The sequence below is a fragment of the Columba livia genome, chromosome 22 (genome assembly GCF_036013475.1).
Source record: "Columba livia isolate bColLiv1 breed racing homer chromosome 22, bColLiv1.pat.W.v2, whole genome shotgun sequence".
In the NCBI taxonomy this organism is placed as follows: domain Eukaryota; kingdom Metazoa; phylum Chordata; class Aves; order Columbiformes; family Columbidae; genus Columba; species Columba livia.
Window position 1 is genome coordinate 7,066,752 of NC_088623.1, and position 19,965 is coordinate 7,086,716.

General features: G+C 59.9%; 1 protein-coding gene across 7 annotated transcripts in view; it reads left to right on the forward strand.

Moving 5' to 3' along the window:
• Nucleotides 1-242: 242 nt before the first annotated feature.
• Nucleotides 243-19,965, forward strand: part of SCUBE3 (signal peptide, CUB domain and EGF like domain containing 3) — a 32,348-nt gene continuing 12,625 nt past the window's right edge. For 4 of the 7 annotated variants that reach the window (XM_021281124.2, XM_021281126.2, XM_021281127.2 and 1 more), the window contains exons 1-7: nt 249-770; nt 8,946-9,068; nt 9,569-9,694; nt 11,926-12,060; nt 13,310-13,435; nt 14,231-14,347; nt 17,694-17,741. In XM_021281124.2, the coding sequence (XP_021136799.2) occupies nt 668-770; nt 8,946-9,068; nt 9,569-9,694; nt 11,926-12,060; nt 13,310-13,435; nt 14,231-14,347; nt 17,694-17,741 (778 nt within the window). In that variant the 5' untranslated portion in view covers nt 249-667. Of the gene's footprint in view, nt 771-8,945; nt 9,069-9,568; nt 9,695-11,925; nt 12,061-13,309; nt 13,436-14,230; nt 14,348-17,693; nt 17,742-19,965 lie in introns of all 7 variants that reach the window. The other 3 variants (XM_021281130.2, XM_005513703.3, XM_021281132.2) reach the window with 2 other exon arrangements.

The window sequence follows — 19,965 nt, forward strand, 5'->3', positions numbered from 1 at the left end:
GCCGCCCCCGCCCCCCCGGCCGCCCCAGCCCGGCTGCCCGCGGGGTGCGGAGGGTCCGGGGGGGCCCCCATTGATCGGCCGGGCCGCGCTGACCCCGCTGCTCCCGGGAAGCAGTCGCCATGGCTACTGGCCCTGCTGCTCCAGCGCAGACTGTAAATTCCTGCAGGCAAAGCCCGGCCTGGGGGGTGCGAGGGGGGAGCCGGGAAGAAGCAACCAAAGCCAAATAGAAAGAAAGAAAGGGCTGGAGAAAAGGGCGTTGCTTGGATGGGGCTCTCCTTTCCACTCCCCTTTCTCAGGTCCCCAGCACCAGGGCAAGGCGCCCGCTCCCCCTCCAGCGCCGCTGCTGCTCCCTTGCAGAACTGGAATTGGCTGGGATTATTTAAGGAAAAAAAAAGAAAAGAGAAAAGGAGAGGGGATCAGAGAGAGGGCGATAGAGTCCGCTCTCCTCCAGCTGCCTGGGCTCCCTCTCTCGCTCTCTCCTCTTCAGCAACACCAAGAGCCCAAACCGAACCCAGAGAAGCTTTTTCCATCAGTTCAGTTCCCTTCCCTTCGCTCCCTCCGTCTCACGCGCGGCGAGGAGAGCCCCGTCCTCCTCTGGTTCCCTTCGCGTGCTCAGCCTCTTGTTTCCTCTAAAACACTAGAAAGCCCCTTCTTGCCCCGCTGCTCCATGCAGACTGGGATTGCCATGGGAGCCCTGCAGACTGCTGGATTGTCCATCCTGCTCGTTCTCCTGCACTCTGGGATCACGCTGGCAAGTAAAGCCGGTCAAGGTAAGAGAAAACCTCCCCGGCGCAGGTTCGCTGTTCGATGCGTGTGAGGCAGCCGGACCTCCTCTTTGGATTTGGGGTTTATGTGCAGGCTGGAGAAATTAGCAGCAATAACAACAAATAGTGGAGGGAATTTAAAACGTTGCTTGCAGATATTCTTGCCTGCTGCCTTTGATTGGGGCTGTTTTTTGTAAACTCTTTAATGAGCTGCGTTTCTTACACTTCCTTTTCTTGGTCTGGACTCTATCTCCAGGCAGAGGGTGCAGAGGTAGAAAATTAAGGGGGTGCAAACACGTCTGCACCCATCACAGGGAAGATGTCTCTGTCTGGAGGGGCTGGGGGCTGTTCTGGTTCGGGGTTTCGGTGTCCGCGGGACGGGGCAGCACGGGGGCGCGGGGCCCGTCCGGGTGGGCGGCGGGCAGGGCAGCGCGGGGACGCTTGATGTTTCGCTCACGTCTCAAACGTTGTGCTGTAGGGGCGCGGGCTGCAGGAAACTTGGGGGAACTGAACACAGCAAAGCCTGAAAAAATAGGGGAGCCCTTTCCCCACCTTAGAACAGAGAGGTATGTCCTGTTGTTATCAGCCAGGCTGCACTGCGTGGAGCCAGAGCTGCTCCTTCCCAAATGTACACATGCAGCCTTATGTATGGTCCATCTATACCTTAGGTTTTCTATAGCACCTCTATTTTTAGCTTGGATTTTTCTCTACACACACACACAGGACTGCGCACACACAGCCCTATGTGCGTGTTGTTGGCTGTCTTGAAGGGGTTTCTCTCCTTAATTCCCCACTATCTATACAATCTGTTGGGTGGTTTGGTTGTTTTGGTTTGTTTTTTTCCATAGCACTCAACAGTATGTGAGATACATCGAGCCAGCTTTGGCTCTTGCTATCATAGTAGCCGCACATTTATGCATATGGTGAGATTCAAGAGAGCGTGAATGGAATACAGGAGCGCAGGGTGTAGTTACAGATCTCGTGTGGCACCAGCAGCCGGCGGTTGCAGCCGAGCGCTTGGTCGCCCTGGGCCCCGTCACCGACAAAGTTAGGAGGAATTTCAAGGCTATTGTCTTATCCGGCTCAAAGTGTTTCTACAACAATAGGTGACTTTTCAGGAGGGCAGTTTGGGCCAGCGCCGGGAGATTTCCAGGGCGAAGGTTTGGTAAGAGGGTGTCCAGCTTCACGTGAAGTTTTATGATTTAGGCTTGGGAAGGAATGCTTAGGTTTTTATCCCCCCTCAAATTATCTTGAGTGTATGCATTGCTTTCATTTCTTATCATAATATTTATTTATTAAGGCCTTTTGGTTTCCAGTTCCATTTAAGCCCGAGCCAGAATTGCATTAAAATAGCAAAGTAAAATTCCATCGTGCAGAGACTTGACAGATCCCTCCGGGGCAGGAGAGGGTGGAGAGGGGTGAGCCCGATCCTGCGCCGTGAGCCCAATCCTGTGCCGTGAGCCGCCCGCGACGGCGCTGGCACCAGGGCTGGAGCGCGGGGTTAATCCCCAATGGCGGGGGGGGCGCGGGCTGGGGCCACGAGCTCTCTGGGCAGGGCTGGACCCCGTCCTCTTTGCATGGGGCTGAACTCACAGACCCGGCGTCACTAATGGCAGATAAAACCATGTTTTTTCTAGAAACCCACTATCGCCCGTTTTTCTGCATGCACAGATGTCGTTGAGCTCTTAGACGCCACCCCATGCACCTGGGGCACGTTTTAGTGGGATGTTTCTGGAAAGCATCGCACATCCCCCCCGAATCTGTGGGGTGATGCCCCAAGGACGAGGTTCACAGCACCCCGCCGCCCCTCTGGGGACAGCCAGCCTCGCCAGGCGCCTGTCGCGGGCTGGGGACAGCTCCTGTCCCCTCGGATGGGCGAGGGCTCTCTGGCTCATTCCCCACACTGCGTCACCCCAGCCGGTTTGGTCTGCAGGGCCGGCGGGGTTCAGCGGGCGGGGGCTGGCCCGGGGGTGTCCGCAGGGCTGTTGGGTCACTTTGTGGCCAGGGAAGCCCTGACACGCACTGAGCTGGGACGAGCCCTCCCTGCAGTCCCCACGCTGAGCTGCTGCCGTGCCCGCAGCTCCCCAGGGTTTCGGGCAGACGACACCACCCCCAGTCCCACCCCAGTGTCCGTCAGTCTGTCTGGCAGGAGCATGCCCTGAGCTCCCACTCGCACAGGGTGCTGCCCATCACGGGAGGACGGAGCTGGGGACTGCGGGTCTGTCCCCTCGTGTCCTGGGCAGCCCCAGGTCTGGCCTGTGTCCCCCAAACCGGGGAAACGTCCCAGGATTTGCCACCTTTTCTTGCAACCGAATCGCACGTCCCCTCGGCGGTGCCGGGCAGGGCGGCAGGACACGCAGCATCCCCGGGGGTCCCGGACCCCATGCGCAGCCCCGCCACCCGCCCGGTGTGGCATCCCCAGCCCAGCCCGGTGTCACCTGTGGGACAACCAGCCCTTTTGGCTGGTGACCCACAGCCGCGTCCCGTGCGAGGGCCGGTTCGGCGGGGTGCACCTGCAGAGCCTACGCCGCCAGGGCTGGGGTTTTTATATATGTATTTTTGTAGGAGTCTAAAATTTTCCAATTGCAGCGTGATGCCGGTTGATTCCCCTCCCACCTCTGCCAAACCTCCTCCCCCTGGCCCCCGCTTCCCTCCCTCGTGCGTTCACAGTGTGCGACTGTTGTGCCTGTCCCCCCACCCCTCTGAAATATGAAATGTAAGACTGTAAACATTTCAGCATGCAGCGGTTCAAAGGGGATCTTTGACTACGGGCGTCTAACGTGCCTGTACCGAGATTAAAAAGGGGAGCGGGGGTAGGGAGGAGGGAAGAAGACTGGTTTTGTATCTGCCAACGGGAGTATAAATATTCAGACACCTCGAGCGTTCCCGAGCGGAGATGTGTCGCCGTCTCCAAGCTGCTCGGGACTGCATTTGGGGTTTTTTTCTTTTATTTTTATCTAGATTTTTCCTTCACAGACAGTCACACCGGAGTAATCCATCTAGGAAAAAAATATGCATGAATAACCTTAACCTTCACTTTGAAAATTATAAGTCCCCCGAGAGGCTCTAGGAGAAGCCTGGGATGGGGAATAGTTTGCTCTGTGCCGCGATGCTGGAGGAAGCGCGGCTGCTCCCCCGTGGAGATCTCGTGCCTGTTCCCGAGGCTGCAAACAAACAAACATGCGTTTTTGAGGCAGCGCAGGGTCAGTCCGATAAGCCAAAGGAACAACAGCAAGGACGGTTCCCGGGAATGGACTCGCTCCGGTGCAGAGCATCAGCCGCTCTGAGGGCAGACGGAGCCGCGGCGCCCAGGTTGGCGCCAGCACTGGGATGGGGACGGGGGGAGCGTCTCCAACCCTGGGTGTGCTGGTGGGACCAGGATCCGCCAGGATCCCGGCTGGAGCAGGACATGGGGAGCTCAGCTCTGCCCTGCAGGAGTCGGGGGCTGATGGGGGGAAAAGGCCCCTTTTGGGGTGCTGCCAGTTTTGGGGAAGCAACACCCGGGGCGACAGGTGCAGAGCAGAGTCTGGGCAGGGGCAACGGGGTCAGCAGCTGGGACCCGCCCAGGTCCTCTCTGCGCTCGTGGCTCCTTGTCCTCCACCCGTGCTCCGCTGCCGAGCGCCGTGGCTGCTGGGAGAGCCGGGGATGGGGTCCCACCGTGGGGCTGGCACGGGGTCTCATCGTGCCCTGGGACACAGACACCGCACTGGCCCAGGGACCCTGGCACGGCACCCCCAGCCCAGAACGAGCCATCGCGGAGCACCTGGGTTAGGATCTTGAGTTCAGATGACGCACCTTTGGCCAATTTAAATCAACACCCCCCGGAGCACCTCTCCCCGGGCAGCCCCGTGGGGGCACGCCGTGGGCCGTGCCGCAGCCGCGCCCCGGGCAGCGCAGATCGGCCCTGAGGGTCCCCGGGCGAACAGTGATTAATAAACTGCACCACAGTGTCTGAGGTGGTTATTAATACCCTGGTAAAAAGAGCTACTGAAGCTATAAAGCTTTAATTTGGCATTAAGGCCGAGTGGAAACTCCATGTGTCTGCCAACAGCTACACACACATCCCTATACAGACAGGCTGTTAATATATACGCCTATATAAAAATAAAGAACAAAATTAATTTGAAAAAGAAGCTGAAGTGCTTGAAGAAGAATGAAGAAGGACAATGGTTTTGTCTGTTCAGGGGTTTTCTGGCAGGTTTTTGCTTCCCCATCTCAGCCCCCTCCTCAGATTTATTGGTCCTTTCAGCCTACAGATAAAATAATCTTTTGCTATTTATTTTTTTAAAAACAAAATAAGGAAGTGCGGAAAGAGCCTCAGTCCAGGCTCTAAAAATACCCGAGCTGTTGCTTTACCCTCCGTCACGGTCACGAATCGTGGGCAGTGTGACGCTGCGGGGCGCGCACGTGGGCCCCGGTGCCCGTGGGCTCTGCCACCGCCGGGCCCGGCCACGTCCCTTCGCCCCCCGTGGGCGCACGGGTCCCAAGGGCTGGCGGCCCCGCGCTTGGCGTGCTCGAAATGGCAGTGGCGTTGGAACCGTCTGCCTCCGCTGCCTTTGAAATGGAGAATAAAGCTGCAGCTGGAGCGGAACGGGGCCCAACAGCCCGCGCTGGAAAATCCCACCCACAACGGAATAAAAAACATGGCCCGAGGCGCGGGGCGCGCGCCGCAGCCTCCCGCCCTCCCCGCACACCCGCTCGGCGTGGCGGCCGTGCCCAGGACGCTCTTGCCTCTGATGAGCCCCGTGGGGCGGGCAGGGCAGGGGCTGCTGGGCACAGGGGGTCGGGGGACCCCAATGGGACTTGGCATCTTCAGCAAAACTAAATTCCGCCCCTGCTGCAAAACCCTCTGGCTCTGGAGATTTGAGGCACGATGCGCCCATCTGCACTGTCTGGTTTGGGCTCATTTCAGGCAACTTTGGGTGCAAAAGGGTGTCTTTGATTGTTCCTGCAGGAACAGGAGCGAGGGGCTGTAGGGGTGCAGGTCTGCAGGGATTCTGCACCCCAAAGAACCCCCGTGGGTTTGGAACCTGGGCTTCAAACCGTCCTGTCCAGCAGGGGCGAGCGGGGGCGCCCGGCGTGTTTCACCAGAGCGAGCGGGTGGGAACGTCACTCAGGAGCTTTTAAATCTCGTCTTTGCGGGCCTGCAGACGAATCCCCGGCCTGGGGCACCTGCAGCGCCGCGGGCGGCTCCCGGGGTGGGAAAAGCGCTGCCCTGGCCGCAAACCTTCCCCTGCGTGGGAAACTCCTCTGGGGCTGGGAAAGATGCAAACACGGAGCTTTTCAGAGAGCTTTTGCACTTCACCGCATCGCTTCTGAAGGACACGTCTCATCAGGAGAGCTCGGCGTCCTGAAGTGGGGCTGGGTGCGAACCCCAGGGCGGCTCCCGGGGCGCTGGGGAGGGTGTTTACTCACTCCTCCCACACACACACATTTTCCCCTTTTTCTGATCCTGTAACCTTTCAGAACGTCTCCAGCTTTGGAAAAATTACAGAATGGCAAATTTATGTTTTCTTTTGTACTTTTGCTGCTGTGTAATCTTCCCAAAGTTAGAGAAGTTTTGAACTTGCAGAATGGAAAAAAAAAGAGAAAAAGATAATATGCATGCGTGAGCGGGAAAGGCACCGGATTGTGTGCAGCCCGCGTGGGTGCCGTTCGTTGTTGTCGAGCCCCGCGTGGGTGCCGTTCGTTGTTGTCGAGCCCCGCGTGGGTGTCGTTTGTTGTTGTTCAGCCCCACGTGGGTGTCGTTCATTGTTGTTCAGCCCCACGTGGGTGTCGTTCATTGTTTTTCAGCCCCGCGTGGGTGTCGTTCATTGTTGTTCAGCCCCGCGTGGGTGTCGTTCATTGTTGTTCGGCCCCGCGTGGGTGTCGTTCATTGTTGTTCGGCCACGCATGGGTGTCGTTCATTGTTGTTCGGCCCCGCGTGGGTGTCGTTCATTGTTGTTCGGCCCCGCGTGGGTGTCGTTCATTGTTGTTCAGCCCCGCGTGGGTGTCGTTCATTGTTGTTCAGCCCCGCGTGGGTGTTGTTCATTGTTGTTCAGCCCCGTGTGGGTGTCATTCATTGTCTTTGAGGGCAAAGAAGGAAAAAGAAACAGAAAATCAAACAAACAAACAAGTGAGATTTCTGGCAACAGGCTGGGAAAATGTCAATGATGTGATGGCTGATGGACGCTGCACGTTTTGGGTGTTTTTAAGGGAAGGAGCTGAGGGTCAGTGGGTGGTTTGTACCGTTTGGGTGCTGGTGGCTGTGCGGGTGCTGGCACCCAGCAGCTCTTGCTGTGGGACCATCGGCTTGAAACACTGACCTGGGATTTGTAACCTGGGGGGAGAGCCAGGAGAGGGTCGGGACGGGTTTGCAAATTCAGTCCATCTTTGGTTCTCATCGGCCAGACGACTTCCTCCTGCACCAAAGGCTCTTGGGGCCTGCAGATGCGGCTGGGGGGAGCGAGCTGTGCGCTCCCGCGGGGCTTTCTGCTGGTGATCCTTGTGGGACCCCAGCGCAGGGTGGGCAGTGATGCTCTCCCGGGTGCAGGGTGGGCAGCGATGCTCTCCCGGGTGCAGGGTGGGCAGTGATGCTCTCCCGGGTGCAGGGTGGGCAGCGATGCTCTCCTGGGTGCAGGGTGGGCAGCGATGCTCTCCCGGGTGCAGGGTGGGCAGCGATGCTCTCCTGGGTGCAGGGTGGGCAGCGATGCTCTCCCGGGTGCAGGGTGGGCAGCGATGCTCTCCCGGGTGCAGGGTGGGCAGCGATGCTCTCCCGGGTGCAGGGTGGGCAGCGATGCTCTCCTGGGTGCAGGGTGGGCAGTGATGCTCTCCCGGGTGCAGGGTGGGCAGTGATGCTCTCCTGGGTGCAGGGTGGGCAGCGATGCTCTCCCGGGTGCAGGGTGGGCAGCGATGCTCTCCTGGGTGCAGGGTGGGCAGTGATGCTCTCCTGGGTGCAGGGTGGGCAGTGATGCTCTCCTGGGATGCTGCAGGGTGGGCAGTGATGCTCTCCTGGGTGCAGGGTGGGCAGTGATGCTCTCCTGGGATGCTGCAGGGTGGGCAGTGATGCTCTCCTGGGATGCTGCAGGGCGCAGGGTGGTGGCAGCGTGGTGGCACTGTGGCCAGGAGCAGGATGCCGGTCCCCGTGCTGTCCTGCCGTCATCTCCGCCGCGGTGGGTCAGCCTCCAGCCCATGATTAATGGCCCAAGGGAGGCTGTGGTGGCCGCGGGCCATAGCTAATGTCAAATAACAAATATGAATGCGGGCTGTAAATATTTATACAATGCGCAGGCACGTGCCGCCTCCCCGGTGCAAAGGCAAAGCTCTTCTCCGGCGGGTGACTCACATCTCCCGGCACAAACCCGGGGTGGCCGGGACAGGGCCTGGGCCGGCACTCCTGTGGCCATGGCCCCCGTCCCGGCAGGGCCGCCTGTGCCTGGCAGGGACGTTTCGTGTCTTTGGGGACATCCCAGAGCACTTCTCTTCTGGGGGTTGCTGAAAAGGAGCATTTTAAAGGCAGCTGAGAGTTTCACCAGCCTCAGGCATCTCTTTCTGGGGTACAGGGAAGCTGAATGGACCCCCATGTCCCCGTTCCCTGGATGTCCCAGGTACCACAGTGCTGCATCCCAGATTAGCGGGTTGAGGGGCAAAGGGCGCTGAGTGGGACACGGATTTTGGCTGTACCCGTGATGTTTTTCCCAGTTCTCCCTCCTGCTTCCCGCTCCTGGCTCCCAGGTTTATTTAGTGCGGTCCCTGCTAATTCGTGCACATTCCTTCTCGCCTAAGAATAGAAAGCGATGACGATTATTTGGGTGACTGGTCGGCTCAGGAAATGGCTAATTGGAGACAGAGACTTTCACCTCTGCCTGGGCTGGCTCCAGCCTGTTCTCCGGGTGCCTGAGTGTGCTTCCTACCATCAGACTCGTGAGAGGGTTGGGGGTCCCAGGGTGGCTTCTACAAGAGTGGGGACACGGTTGGTGCTGTTTGGGAACAGACCCACGGTGTCCCACAGCGAGCCCATCACCAGTTGCATCAGGGCTGCGTGCAGCGGAGCTGTGAAGGAGCAGAGCAGTGGCATTTCTGCCCCGAGCCCTTTGGGTTCACACGAGGGTTGGAGAGCTGGGGGCTCCTGGTTCCATTGCCCCTGTTCTGCCCATCGCTGCCCCAGCTCTGCCCATCGCTCCCCTGCCTCTCCCCTCGCAGACGTCGACGAGTGCGTGGAGGGCACCGACAACTGTCACATCGACGCCATCTGCCAGAACACCCCCAAGTCCTACAAGTGCATCTGCAAGTCTGGCTACACCGGTGATGGGAAGCACTGCAAAGGTAGGGACACACGGCCCAGCCAGGGCCCCTGCAAGGACTGACGGCCGGGCAGGAGGTGGCTCGTCAGCAGCGTCCCCTGCCCTTGCAAAAGGTTGCTTGTGAAGAGCCGCCTTTGCAAGGCTGGGGCTGCCCAGGCCTAGGAAGGTCACTTGGGGCTTGTTTTAAGCAAAGCTGGGATTTTTTTAACTGCAGGATTTCCAAGCCGAAGGCTGTAAAACTGGGTTAGCAGATAAAGCATGAGAAGCTTAAAAATAAGATACATAGATATAGGTGATGTAGATATATATAGATATAGATAGACAGATACATGTAACTGGGAGCAGCATGGAAAGAAAATGGGCTCCTTGGAGGAGCGGCACCAGGAAAGCAGGGGCAGGGCAGGGGAGCCATTCGCAGCTGTGCTTGGGGTGAGCGCAGGGTTGGGATGGCCCAGGCGCGAGGAGCAGAGGGTGAAAGCGCGGCCCAGGCAGCCCCGCAGCTCCTGCCCCCTCTCCCTGCAGACGTGGACGAGTGTGAGCGGGAAGACAACGCGGGCTGCGTCCACGAGTGTGTGAACATCCCCGGCAACTACCGCTGCACCTGCTACGACGGCTTCCGCCTGGCACACGACGGCCACAACTGCTTAGGTGAGGGACGGGCCCCAGCACGTGCCAGGGTGGGATTTTGGCGCGTCACCACTGCTCGGCAGCTCTGGCACCTTGGCACCAGCTCCAGGCCTGCTGCCAAGCTCGGGAACCGCAGTGGCGCTGCCAGGGCAGCAAGCCGGCTGCAGACACATCCCATGTCTTGGTGGCTCACCGGGGACAGGACTGCTGCCCGTTGCACGGGGTGATGCTGGGGCAGGATGCCCTGTGCAGGAGGTGACATTTGCTCCATTGGTAGACTGGGGGATGCTGGGGCAAGGCGAGACAGGGAGGGTCGGGTTTGGGGATGCTGGGAGTGAGTTGCAGCGTCCCCACGGCTGCATCCAAAGTCAGGACCAGCAGTGGGCTCACCCACGCCTGCCGCTTGCTCTGCTCCTGCCTGAGGTCAGAGCCGCACCTGCCTAAATAGATGAGTTAATAGCAAATACAGTGGGGATGGGAACCAGCAAGGGGACTGGGTAAATAATCCCTGTGCCAAGACAAACCCGGCATCTGCCTACGGAGCGGCCGTGCATCCTCCCGCCACTCCCCACCGCCCCAAACTCCATCCGGCTGTGGCGCAGCTGAAGCTGCCGGCAGAGCCACGGCGCTGGCCGGGCCTGGCACCCGCTTCCTCCGGCGGCACCCGCGGGTGGGATCGCCGGGCATGGGGCCGGCCGCCTTCCCTCCACCCGCAGCTCTTGGGACTTTCTAATTAGTGTCTGCAGAAGGGTCATTAATGAGCTCATCACTGGAAGGAGGAGGAGAGGAAGGGATTATGGACACATACGCTTTGCATTAACCAGCATCATCGGGATCTTTGCAGCCTCCTCGGGGAGGGGGGAGATTTACACAGCTGGGAGGAGGCGCGGGCGGGCGGCTCTGCCTTCCTCTCCCGGGGGAGGATGAGCCCGAGCAGAAGAAAGAAAAGCCGGGCTCGGCGAGCCACGGACGTCATGTGTTTACAGAGGTGGGTGGGAGGGGATGGAGGCACCGGGAGCAGCCGGTTGAGGGCCTGGGGGGTTGGAGACCCAGCTCCCCCATGGAGCTCTTCCTCGGCTTGTCCCAGAGAGGCATCTCGGCCCCTGTGCTTTGCCGCAGGGCTGAGCCAGCTTTAGCCCCTGAACCCGTTTCACAGCCGAGGAAGTGGAGACCTCCTGCGCTCGGCTGGGTTAGCACGGGGGCGCAGGGACGAGCCTGGCAGTCTCTTCCCATCCTCCATCCCTCCCGTCCTGCCAGCATCCCCTCCTGGCCAAGAGAGGCAGAGCCAGGGGTCGTGCGCAGGCTCTGCTGGCGCCGCGGGCAGTGCCCAAGCTGGGGGTGGGTTGGGGTTCTGCCCGGCTGCCCCCGCATCGCCCACCCTGGGCGACCTTTTGAACCAGGACAGGAATTTGAGCCCCCGTCCTGACACAGGCCTCGCTGGCTTCTGCCCATCTCTGTTGCATTTAATAAAACAGGTATTAGGGCAGCGGGGTCTTGTTTCAGCCATCGGGTTCGAACGGCTGCCTCCTAATTTTTGTGCAGAGCTTGAAGGAGAAGTTGCAAGACGTTAAGCTCTGGTTCTAAGCAGGGGGATTTGAGGAGAGTTATTGGTATCTGCAGGACACAGCATGGCCGAGACGAGCCTCGGAGGAAGCTGCAAGCAGCGGGCAGTTGCTCTTTGTTAAACGAGGGATTCGCAGGGCTGGGGCAGGAGCAGCGGGGCGAGGGCACTGCTGCTGCCACGGCTGCGCGTCGCGAGCCCTTCCAGCCTCGCTTCGTTAAACCGAAAGAGGCCCGAGGGCAGCAGATCTGCTGGGGATTTGAGTCTCCTTACAATAATTATCCCCGCGCTGGGCTAAGGTCTCCCAGCCCCCTAATGAAGTGCAGGTGTCCCCGGCTGGCGAGGGGCTCATTGGGGCTGGGGGCGGCTGCGTGGCCAAGCACCCCGGTGCTGCAGGGAGGGGGCACAGCCTGCCCGCGGGTCTGGGACGCGGCAGATCCCCTTCTCTGTGGGTCGGCGTTCCTGTCTGCACAAGGACACCCTCTTTGCCCTTCGGCCGGGGAAGCTGTATGGCCTCTGTGACCCACCCCGTGCTGTGCTTCACCTTCATCCCCCGCAGCCCTGGGGCAGCTCCTACTGTTCTAGCCGGGGGTTGTGGGATGTAAAGTGGAACGCGGCAGATCTGTCCCACGCGGTTCCTCGTGCCCCCCGCGTGCGCGGTGCCCTCTCACCCCTCCCCCTCCCCGCGCAGACCTGGATGAGTGCTCGGAGGGCAATGGCGGCTGCCAGCAGACCTGCGTCAACATGATGGGCAGCTACGAGTGCTTCTGCCGGGAGGGCTTCTTCCTCAGTGACAACCAGCACACCTGCATCCAGCGCCCCGAAGGTCAGTGCGCGGCGTCACCCCCCATGCCCGGCAGGGTCGGGCAGGTCTGTCCCCACCGCCCCCCGCCACGCGGCACTTGGCTTTGGGTGCTGGTTCTTGACCCTTCTCGGTGTGCAAATTTATTGGGAGCACATCGAGAGAGGATGCTGTGGGGCTAATAAACATCTCTGCAGCAAAACCCACACATACCCTTTTATCAAGCAAAATAATATTGCACAGAGGACATTAATCCTGTATCCAAAGTATTTTATTAAATGTGAGGTACCTGGAGATCCTCACACCACCCTGTGAGACTCATCTTCTCCTGCCAAGTCTTGCGGAGCACTGAGCTTTTCGTCTTGGTATCAGCTCTAAATTGCTGCCATCTGGAGTGATCTCTTAGCCAAAATAGGAGGAAATGAGAGATTTTTGTGTCTTTGCTGATTTTTATCTCCGCCGCTTGGCGAAGCCAGCTGAGTGTTTTGCTTTCCTCCTTCCCCCTTCCCATGTGGAGTCCGACGTTAAATCTGCTCTGACTTTACTCCTGGCTCTCGGGCACTGCCAAGGCAGGAGCTGAGTGCTTTAGAGAGCTAAACCTCAGCGTTACGGCTGCTTCCTTCCTCCTGCGGTCCCGCCAGCTCCGTGTCTCTCTCCTGCCCTGGCAGGAGGCTTTCTCCTTTCTTTTTTCATTTTCCCTCTTGCTTTCCTCTCTCCCTCCTGATGCGGAGGAGATGAAATGCTGCTGGGGTGAGAGAGCCAGGGGACGGGTCCCGGGGCTCCTGCGGCACCACGACCCGCTCCCTTGCCCCAGCCAGTCTGTCCCGGTAAGGAGAGGCCAAGGGCTGGCATTCGCTGGGCCGTCAGTGCCTGTAAACCCTGTTGTGCTCAGCCTGGCGATGCCCGCAGAGGCACCGAAAGCAAAAGGGGTGAGCAGGTCCTGGCAGCAGCTCCGAGGTGGAAGATGATGATAGAGAGGAAGGATGAAGGGGCGCGTCCCTGCCCGGCGGTGGCTGCAGCAGGGACATGGCTGCGTTGCGGTGTGTGCAGCGCCCAAGGCTGCCGAGCCCAGGGAACGGCCGGGGAGCCTCAGGAAAGCAGCGTGCGGGGCTGGTGGGAGCCACGGCTGCCTGCGCCCGAGCCCACGGCCTCGCTGGGACGTGCGGGGTCTCTGCGGGTCACCGGTGTTTGGGACCCGGCTTGTCTGCAGGGTGGCGGGGCCAGAGGTGCCGCTGCGCTTTTGGAACTTCTCGTTGCTTCCTTCTCTCTTCAGAAGGAATGAACTGCATGAACAAGAACCATGGCTGTGCCCACATCTGCCGGGAGACCCCCAAGGGGGGCATCGCCTGCGAGTGCCGCCCCGGCTTCGAGCTCACCAAGAACCAACGCGACTGCAAATGTAAGGACACTCCAGGGGGGTCACGGCCTGCCAGGGACCACCAGACTTGTCCGCACACACTGTCCTGGCCCAGCTGCAAAGCCCTGAACCCACAGGTAGCATTTGGTTTGCGGAGCCTGAAGCCTTCTGGCTTCGTTTTCCTCCAGCATGCCCAGTTCTGCCCGTGTTGCCCTTGCAGACGATGCTCCTGGCATCCCCTCTGCCAGTAACAGGGTCCCAGAGGTGCAGTGTCCCCCATCCCTGTCCCACCGGCTTCACTCTCCCAAGGGGAGGAGCCGGGAGAGCGCAACGGGCACGGCAGGAACGCAGGAATCCTCTCCCTGGGGGCTGTGGTGTTCTCAGCCTGTCTGATCTCCTGCCAGCATCTCCCTGGCACTGCCAGGGTTACTAAATAGATATATATGTGTTTATGCAACTCTTTTTGTTTTGCTTCCCACTTGCTGATGAAGTGGAGCTCGGTGGACGGTACGCCTCGCCCCCCGGGAGCGCTGACAGGCTTCCCAGCAGCACCTGAGCCATTCCAGAGCTCAGGAAGATTCCACCTTCCCCTGTAACACCAGAACCACGGCCAGGGGCCACCAGATATGCAAAGGGAAGATGCAAGAAACCACATAACAGTTTGCATATGCCAAGATCCCGCAGGGAAAGTTGAAGGGCTTTAGAAATGATCTGTGAGGGAGGGAAGAAGGGAGGGACAGCTCTGGGGGCAGGGACGAGGATTGTCCAAGCCAACTTTATGGTGCTTTTGGGGATGCTGGGTGGGGAAGACGGGCTGACGGTGCTTTGCTCCCACAGTGACCTGCAACTACGGGAACGGGGGCTGCCAGCACACCTGCGACGACACCGACCAGGGGCCCAAGTGCGGCTGCCACGTCAAGTTCCTGCTGCACTCTGACGGGGTGACGTGCATAGGTGGGTGCGAGCCATCGCCTGGCCGTGGGGACGCGGGTCGGGTGCGGAATGGCTCGTCCCCCTCCCTGGTGATTTGCTCTTGGCCTGAGGAAGGGATTTTTTTCCAAGCTTTGGGAATGTGGCGTTTCCTTTTGCTGAGGCCGGAGAAACTCGGTGTGCGTGTGAGGGATGCTGCGGGTACCTGCGGGGGTGCGTCGCTGCTCAACCATAGGGAGCAAAAGTGGCTGTGGGGGCGTTTGAGGGGACATCTGGGGACAGGTCGGTTCTGCCGGGAGGGGGCAGGGGACCCTGCCTGTCTCCCCGCTGCTGGAGGGACAGGGGAGATGTCCCCACGCTAGAGATAGTTACTGTCACTGGCAGCATCCGGGGAGGGACACAGAGGGGACAGCTTTGGCTGTGGTGATCTGTTCCGGCTTGGCACTGCAGGGCCTTGGCTCAGGAGCAAATGTCTTGCAAAAAACCACCCCAAGCCCCAGCAACCTGACAGCTCAACCACCCCCAGAATTGTCCTTTTCCTGTGTGTGTTTTCAAATTGTAAAACATCAAACAGAGATAGAAGCTTTACTGGTTTCATATGCCTGTGCTGTTTAACAGCTGATTTGATTTAAAAAAATGTTATATTCAGGGAGTGATTAGGTCCACAAATTGCTCTAGACATTTGAGTTCTTATTGCAAAATAAAAAAGAACAAGGAATTGAAAGAAAGAGAGAGGTTTTGGCTGCCGTGTCCCCGCAGTGCCTGAACAGAAAAGCCTCCGCGCCTTCCAAGACGCCCCGTTGTGGGATGAGCAGCTGCGGAGCCCCGGAGCCGGCTGCGCGAGGGCTGCCCGGGGCCCAGCGCCCCACAAACCCTCCTGCGCGGCCACCTCGTGTCACCGCTGTCCCCCAGAGCAAACCCTCCTGCGCGGCCACCTTGGTGTCACCGCTGTTCCCCAGCCGCTGCCAGGCTTGGCGATTAGTGCCAGGCGTGCTGGCAGGTGCTCGTGGTTCCCTGTCCCCGTGACCCTTGTGTATGCTCCTGCAGCTGCTGCACCCCCTCCCACCGCCTGGACCCGGGGGGCTGCTGTCCCCTCCTTCGGGGACCTGGGGACCCTGCAGTGCATTGGCTCGTGCGTTCCTCCTGGACCGAGGTCCCTCTGCATGTGTTGTCTGTGTCGGTGCGAGCAGTCGGGGGATTGGGCAGCAGGATGATGCACCCAAGCTGGGTGCAGGGGCTGTGGGACCAGCTCAGCAATGCGTCTCATGAGTTGGGGGATGTTCAAGGGGGTTCTGGTTGCCAGGGGGTCTCAGTGCTCAGACTGTGGGTACCATGGGTGTGAGGGTGGGATTGGGGATTCCAAAATTGCTCATCCTCATGGTCTTGGCCCAAATCTCCCCTTTGTCCCCACACTGTGCACCGTGTCTGCCAGGGAGGCATCTCCCGCCAGAGCCGGTATATTCCCATGAGCTCACTCCTCGCCTGCCTCCCCGGGGCAGATCCAGCAGCATGATGGAGGATTTTAGGAGCAGCACCAGCCCAAAAGCCACCGCTGCACCTCTCTCAAACTTTTCGGGTGTTCAGCCCCCTGCGGGACGTCCGCCCAGCTCCCGGCGCCCGGGAACACTGCGGGACCGTGCTCGGGCACCGGAGCCGCGGCCGCCCCGCAGGATGCCCGGCAGATTTACGGCCGAGGTACCTGCTCAGATATTTATAACCGCCCTTTCTTGTTTTACAGCCAGGGCTCAGCCCTCCCCCTCCCCAGTGCTCCCTCTGCCGCCCCTTCCCCATTTCCTCTGAAATATTTCACTATTTCAAGGGGAATAAAGTTTCCAGTGAGGGGAAAAGCAAACTCGCTCCCCGGGCCATGGGCTTTGAAATTGTACGCGGTGCATTTGATGGGCTGCCGGGACAGGCCCCTGGTCCAGGTTCCCTTCAGATCACACCACGCGGCAGGAAGCACGATCAGCCCCGTTGAATGACAGTTTCATTAGGCCACGGCCGGTGTTTTTCATTTTTCCGCTTTTTATTGCTGTTTTAAAAATGCAGATAATGAATAACATGCCTCTGAGCGAAGCGGGGCCAGCCTTAATGGCTCCCACCATGTCTGCGGGCTCCAGGGGGAGGGGGAGCCGGGAGGGGAGGCTGATGACCTTATATGTTTATATTTATGCTCAAAAAGCAGCCTTTTTTTTTAAGACCAAAAAAAAGGCAAAGCCACTCAGCGGCAGCTGGGGCAGCGCCCGGGGCAGCACCCAGGGACAGCACCCAGGGACAGCACCCAGGGACAGCGCCCAGGGACAGTGCCCAGGGACAGCGCCCAGGGACAGCACCCAGGGACAGCGCCCAGGGACAGCGCCCAGGGACAGCGCCCAGGGACAGTGCCCAGGGACAGCGCCCAGGGACAGTGCCCAGGGACAGCCAGGGGCAGCAGCCAGGGGCAGCAGCCAGGGACAGCAGCCAGGGACAGTGCCCAGGGACAGCCAGGGGCAGCAGCCAGGGACAGTGCCCAGGGGCAGCCAGGGGCAGCAGCCAGGGACAGTGCCCAGGGGCAGCCAGGGGCAGCAGCCAGGGACAGTGCCCAGGGGCAGCCAGGGGCAGCAGCCAGGGACAGCAGCCAGGGACAGCGCCCAGGGACAGTGCCCAGGGACAGCCAGGGGCAGCAGCCAGGGACAGTGCCCAGGGGCAGCCAGGGGCAGCAGCCAGGGGCAGCAGCCAGGGGCAGCAGCCAGGGGCAGCACCCGGGAGCAGCACCCGGGGGCAGCGCCGGTGGGGGACGCATCCGGGCTGCTGCAGCTTTTGGCTTTCTGGGAAGATCTGCAAGCCCGGGCGCCAGTGCAGCTCCCTCCCCCGGTGTTTGAGGTGCAGAGGGTCATCACCATCCCCCACCTGCAGCCAATACCAGCAGAGCGGGAGGCAGTGGACAGGGAGGAAATACGATTAGATGGAGCAGGAAACTAAACCCAGTTCAGGTCTATCACTGATTTCCCAACCCGTGTCCAGGTGGTTTTGGCGGCGCCGTTGGGGCGGCAGCCCCCCCAGCACGTGCGGGGTCAGGTCCGCGGGGTGAGGACGCGGTTCCCAGACTAACGGCTGCACTAACGCTCCTGGTAACGCTTCCTCCCTGGCGCAGAGCACGGACCAGGGCTGGAGAGGCTGCGGGATGCTGCCGACAGGGCAATGGAGGAGCCGATAGCACCGGCCCCAAACCTCGGGTTTGGCTCTTCTGGGAGGTGGGGGGAGAAAAAACCCAAAGGGACAATTTCCACCAGGCTGGAAAAGCTGTGGAGTCAAACCCATTGACGTGTGACACCAACAGAGCTCCTTGCTGGACACTGTTTCTAAATCACTTTTTTATAATGTTAAACAGGGGAGAGACACTTCCAGCAACACGTTATCCTTGAGACGTTTTCTAATGGTAAATATTTTTGTTCTCTCTATCTCTACAAAGGGGGTCTAACCGTAGACGGCCTCTCATCTCGAGGCCGTGCAAGGCTCGGGGGGCTGAGCTGTCGCACTAACCGCATGCCTCACTAATCCCGTTCCCCGCTGTTGCTTTTAAACCCCTCAGGGCCTGACCTGGGCCTGCAAGGGGCCTTTGCTTTTGGGGGACAGAGAGACACCCTCCCCTGGCTGCGCTTGCATGAGGTGGGGGCCCTCCCGTTGCTTTGGTCGACCCAGCCCGGTGCAGGGGGTGATAATTGGCTTTCCAGGGGCTGCGGCCATGATCACCCCCCCACCGTCACCAAGCAAGCTCCAGCGGAGCCGGTGCCGGAGAGAGGGATGCTCATGCCCGTCTGTGTGCTGTGCGCTCCCAAAGTTACCCCTTCCCAGAGCCCACCCGCTTGCAGGCAGTCCCTTCAGCGGGCTCAGGGACTTTTGGGGTGTCCAGGGTTTGGCTCAGCAAAGCTGTTAACCACGCACAGAGGCACCCAGCCCAGAGCTGCAGCACGTTGCAGAGCTGGCGATGACCCGTTACGGGGCTGGGCACCTCAGCTGCTTCCCCAAGGATTTCTGTGCAATCCCTGTGGGGTGTCTAAGCCCTTCCTGAAGGTAAGGTGATGCCTCCGCTCCACCAACAAGGAAACCAAGGCTTTCTGAAGGGGCAGCAACTTGTCTACGATAGCGAATCTTGTTCATGGATGTGCTGGGTGCATGCAAGTTCCCAGCACAGCCGGGAGGAGCTGTGGGCGCGCGGCGCACCGACGGCGGGGAGCACGGCGGCCGGGAAGCGAGAGCGGAGCTGGGATGTAGGAGGGTGGGAAAGAGCCTGTGCGCGTGTGTGTGTGTGTGTGTGTGTGTGTGTGTGTGCGCGCACACAAGCTGCTTTGTCTTCGCCCTCCCCGAGCGATGGGGCCTCGCCAAAGCCCTGTGTGGCTGGGTGAGTCACACCAGGCTGGGAGCAGCTCCCGCGCTGCCGGCACCGCCGAACAATGCCGGGGCCCCGCTCCAGCCCTGGCCCCGTGCCGCCGCCCGCCGCTGCCCCACAGGTACCCCGGCAGCCCCTCCGCGCTCTGTGCAAGCCGAGGACACGGTGCCCCGTTTCAGAGGGCTTTGCAGCGGTGCTGCAGCCGCGCTGGCTCCGCTCCCACCGGTGGGACAGCGGGCAGGGCTGGCCTGGCGGCTCAGCCCAAATCCCCGAAGGTGCAGAGGGGCCGGGGGAGGCGGGTGCTCAGCGCGGGAGGACGCTGTGAGCGCAGTGCAGCGTGCCCAGGGCGCCGTGCTCCCCGCGGAGCCCCAGCTCCCTGCCGCGGCCACTTCTCTGGCTCCTCGGTCCCGCCGCGAGCAGCAGCCGCAGCGAGCCCACTGTCTCATCTCAGCGGCGACCGTGTTGAATCCAACCTCCCTGGGATGCTGCTGCATCAGCTGCCGCAACAAAGGCTGGCATTAAATAATCCTCAGGCTTCCAGAAAGTTTCCCTTCCCTTTGGCGCAGAGTCACCCGCCCTGTGTCCCTCATCCGCTGCCTCGGGGAACGCGGTCCCAGCATGGCCAGGCTGCCTGTGGCACAAGGACCTGGCTGGAGGAATAATATCCGCAGAAATCTCTCCCTTGCCGTTAAGTTTTGTAGTTGTGCTGGCTATTAATTTCATGAAATGGTCCCTTTTGTTCTCTTATTATGGGACATAATAAAAATAGCAGCAGCAAGAGCAGCACAGAGCGATCCCAGCTCCTCACCCCGCGGCAGATGCTTGGATGGCTCAGTCATTCCCACCCGTGCGGCTCCCACAAAGAGCAGGAGAACCTGGGATTTACTCTTTCCAAGGAATTTCTTCAAGGCATTTTCATCTTGGGTTCCTTGAAGCCCAAATACCTCATTTATCCAAGCAGCCAGCCTTCTGAAAGGAATATTTTATTATCCTTTGTGAACAACTTAATGCACTTCAAACCATTGTTCTGGTGGTTAGGACCAAAATTGAGGATTGATCTCACAGGGAAGCTGTCAAGCTGAAAATGCTTCATTTAAATTAGTGTCCCTTCTAGTCCTACCAGCAACAGCTGACTTTGATAATACTGACATAATTAGCATTTTTTTTTAATTGGATTTTTTTCCACGGCCGCTGCCTGCCTCCCTGTGTGTGTTCTAATTCTGTGAAGCATCTCCCAGCTTAGCCCACAACACTGGACTGGCCGGCGTGCCCG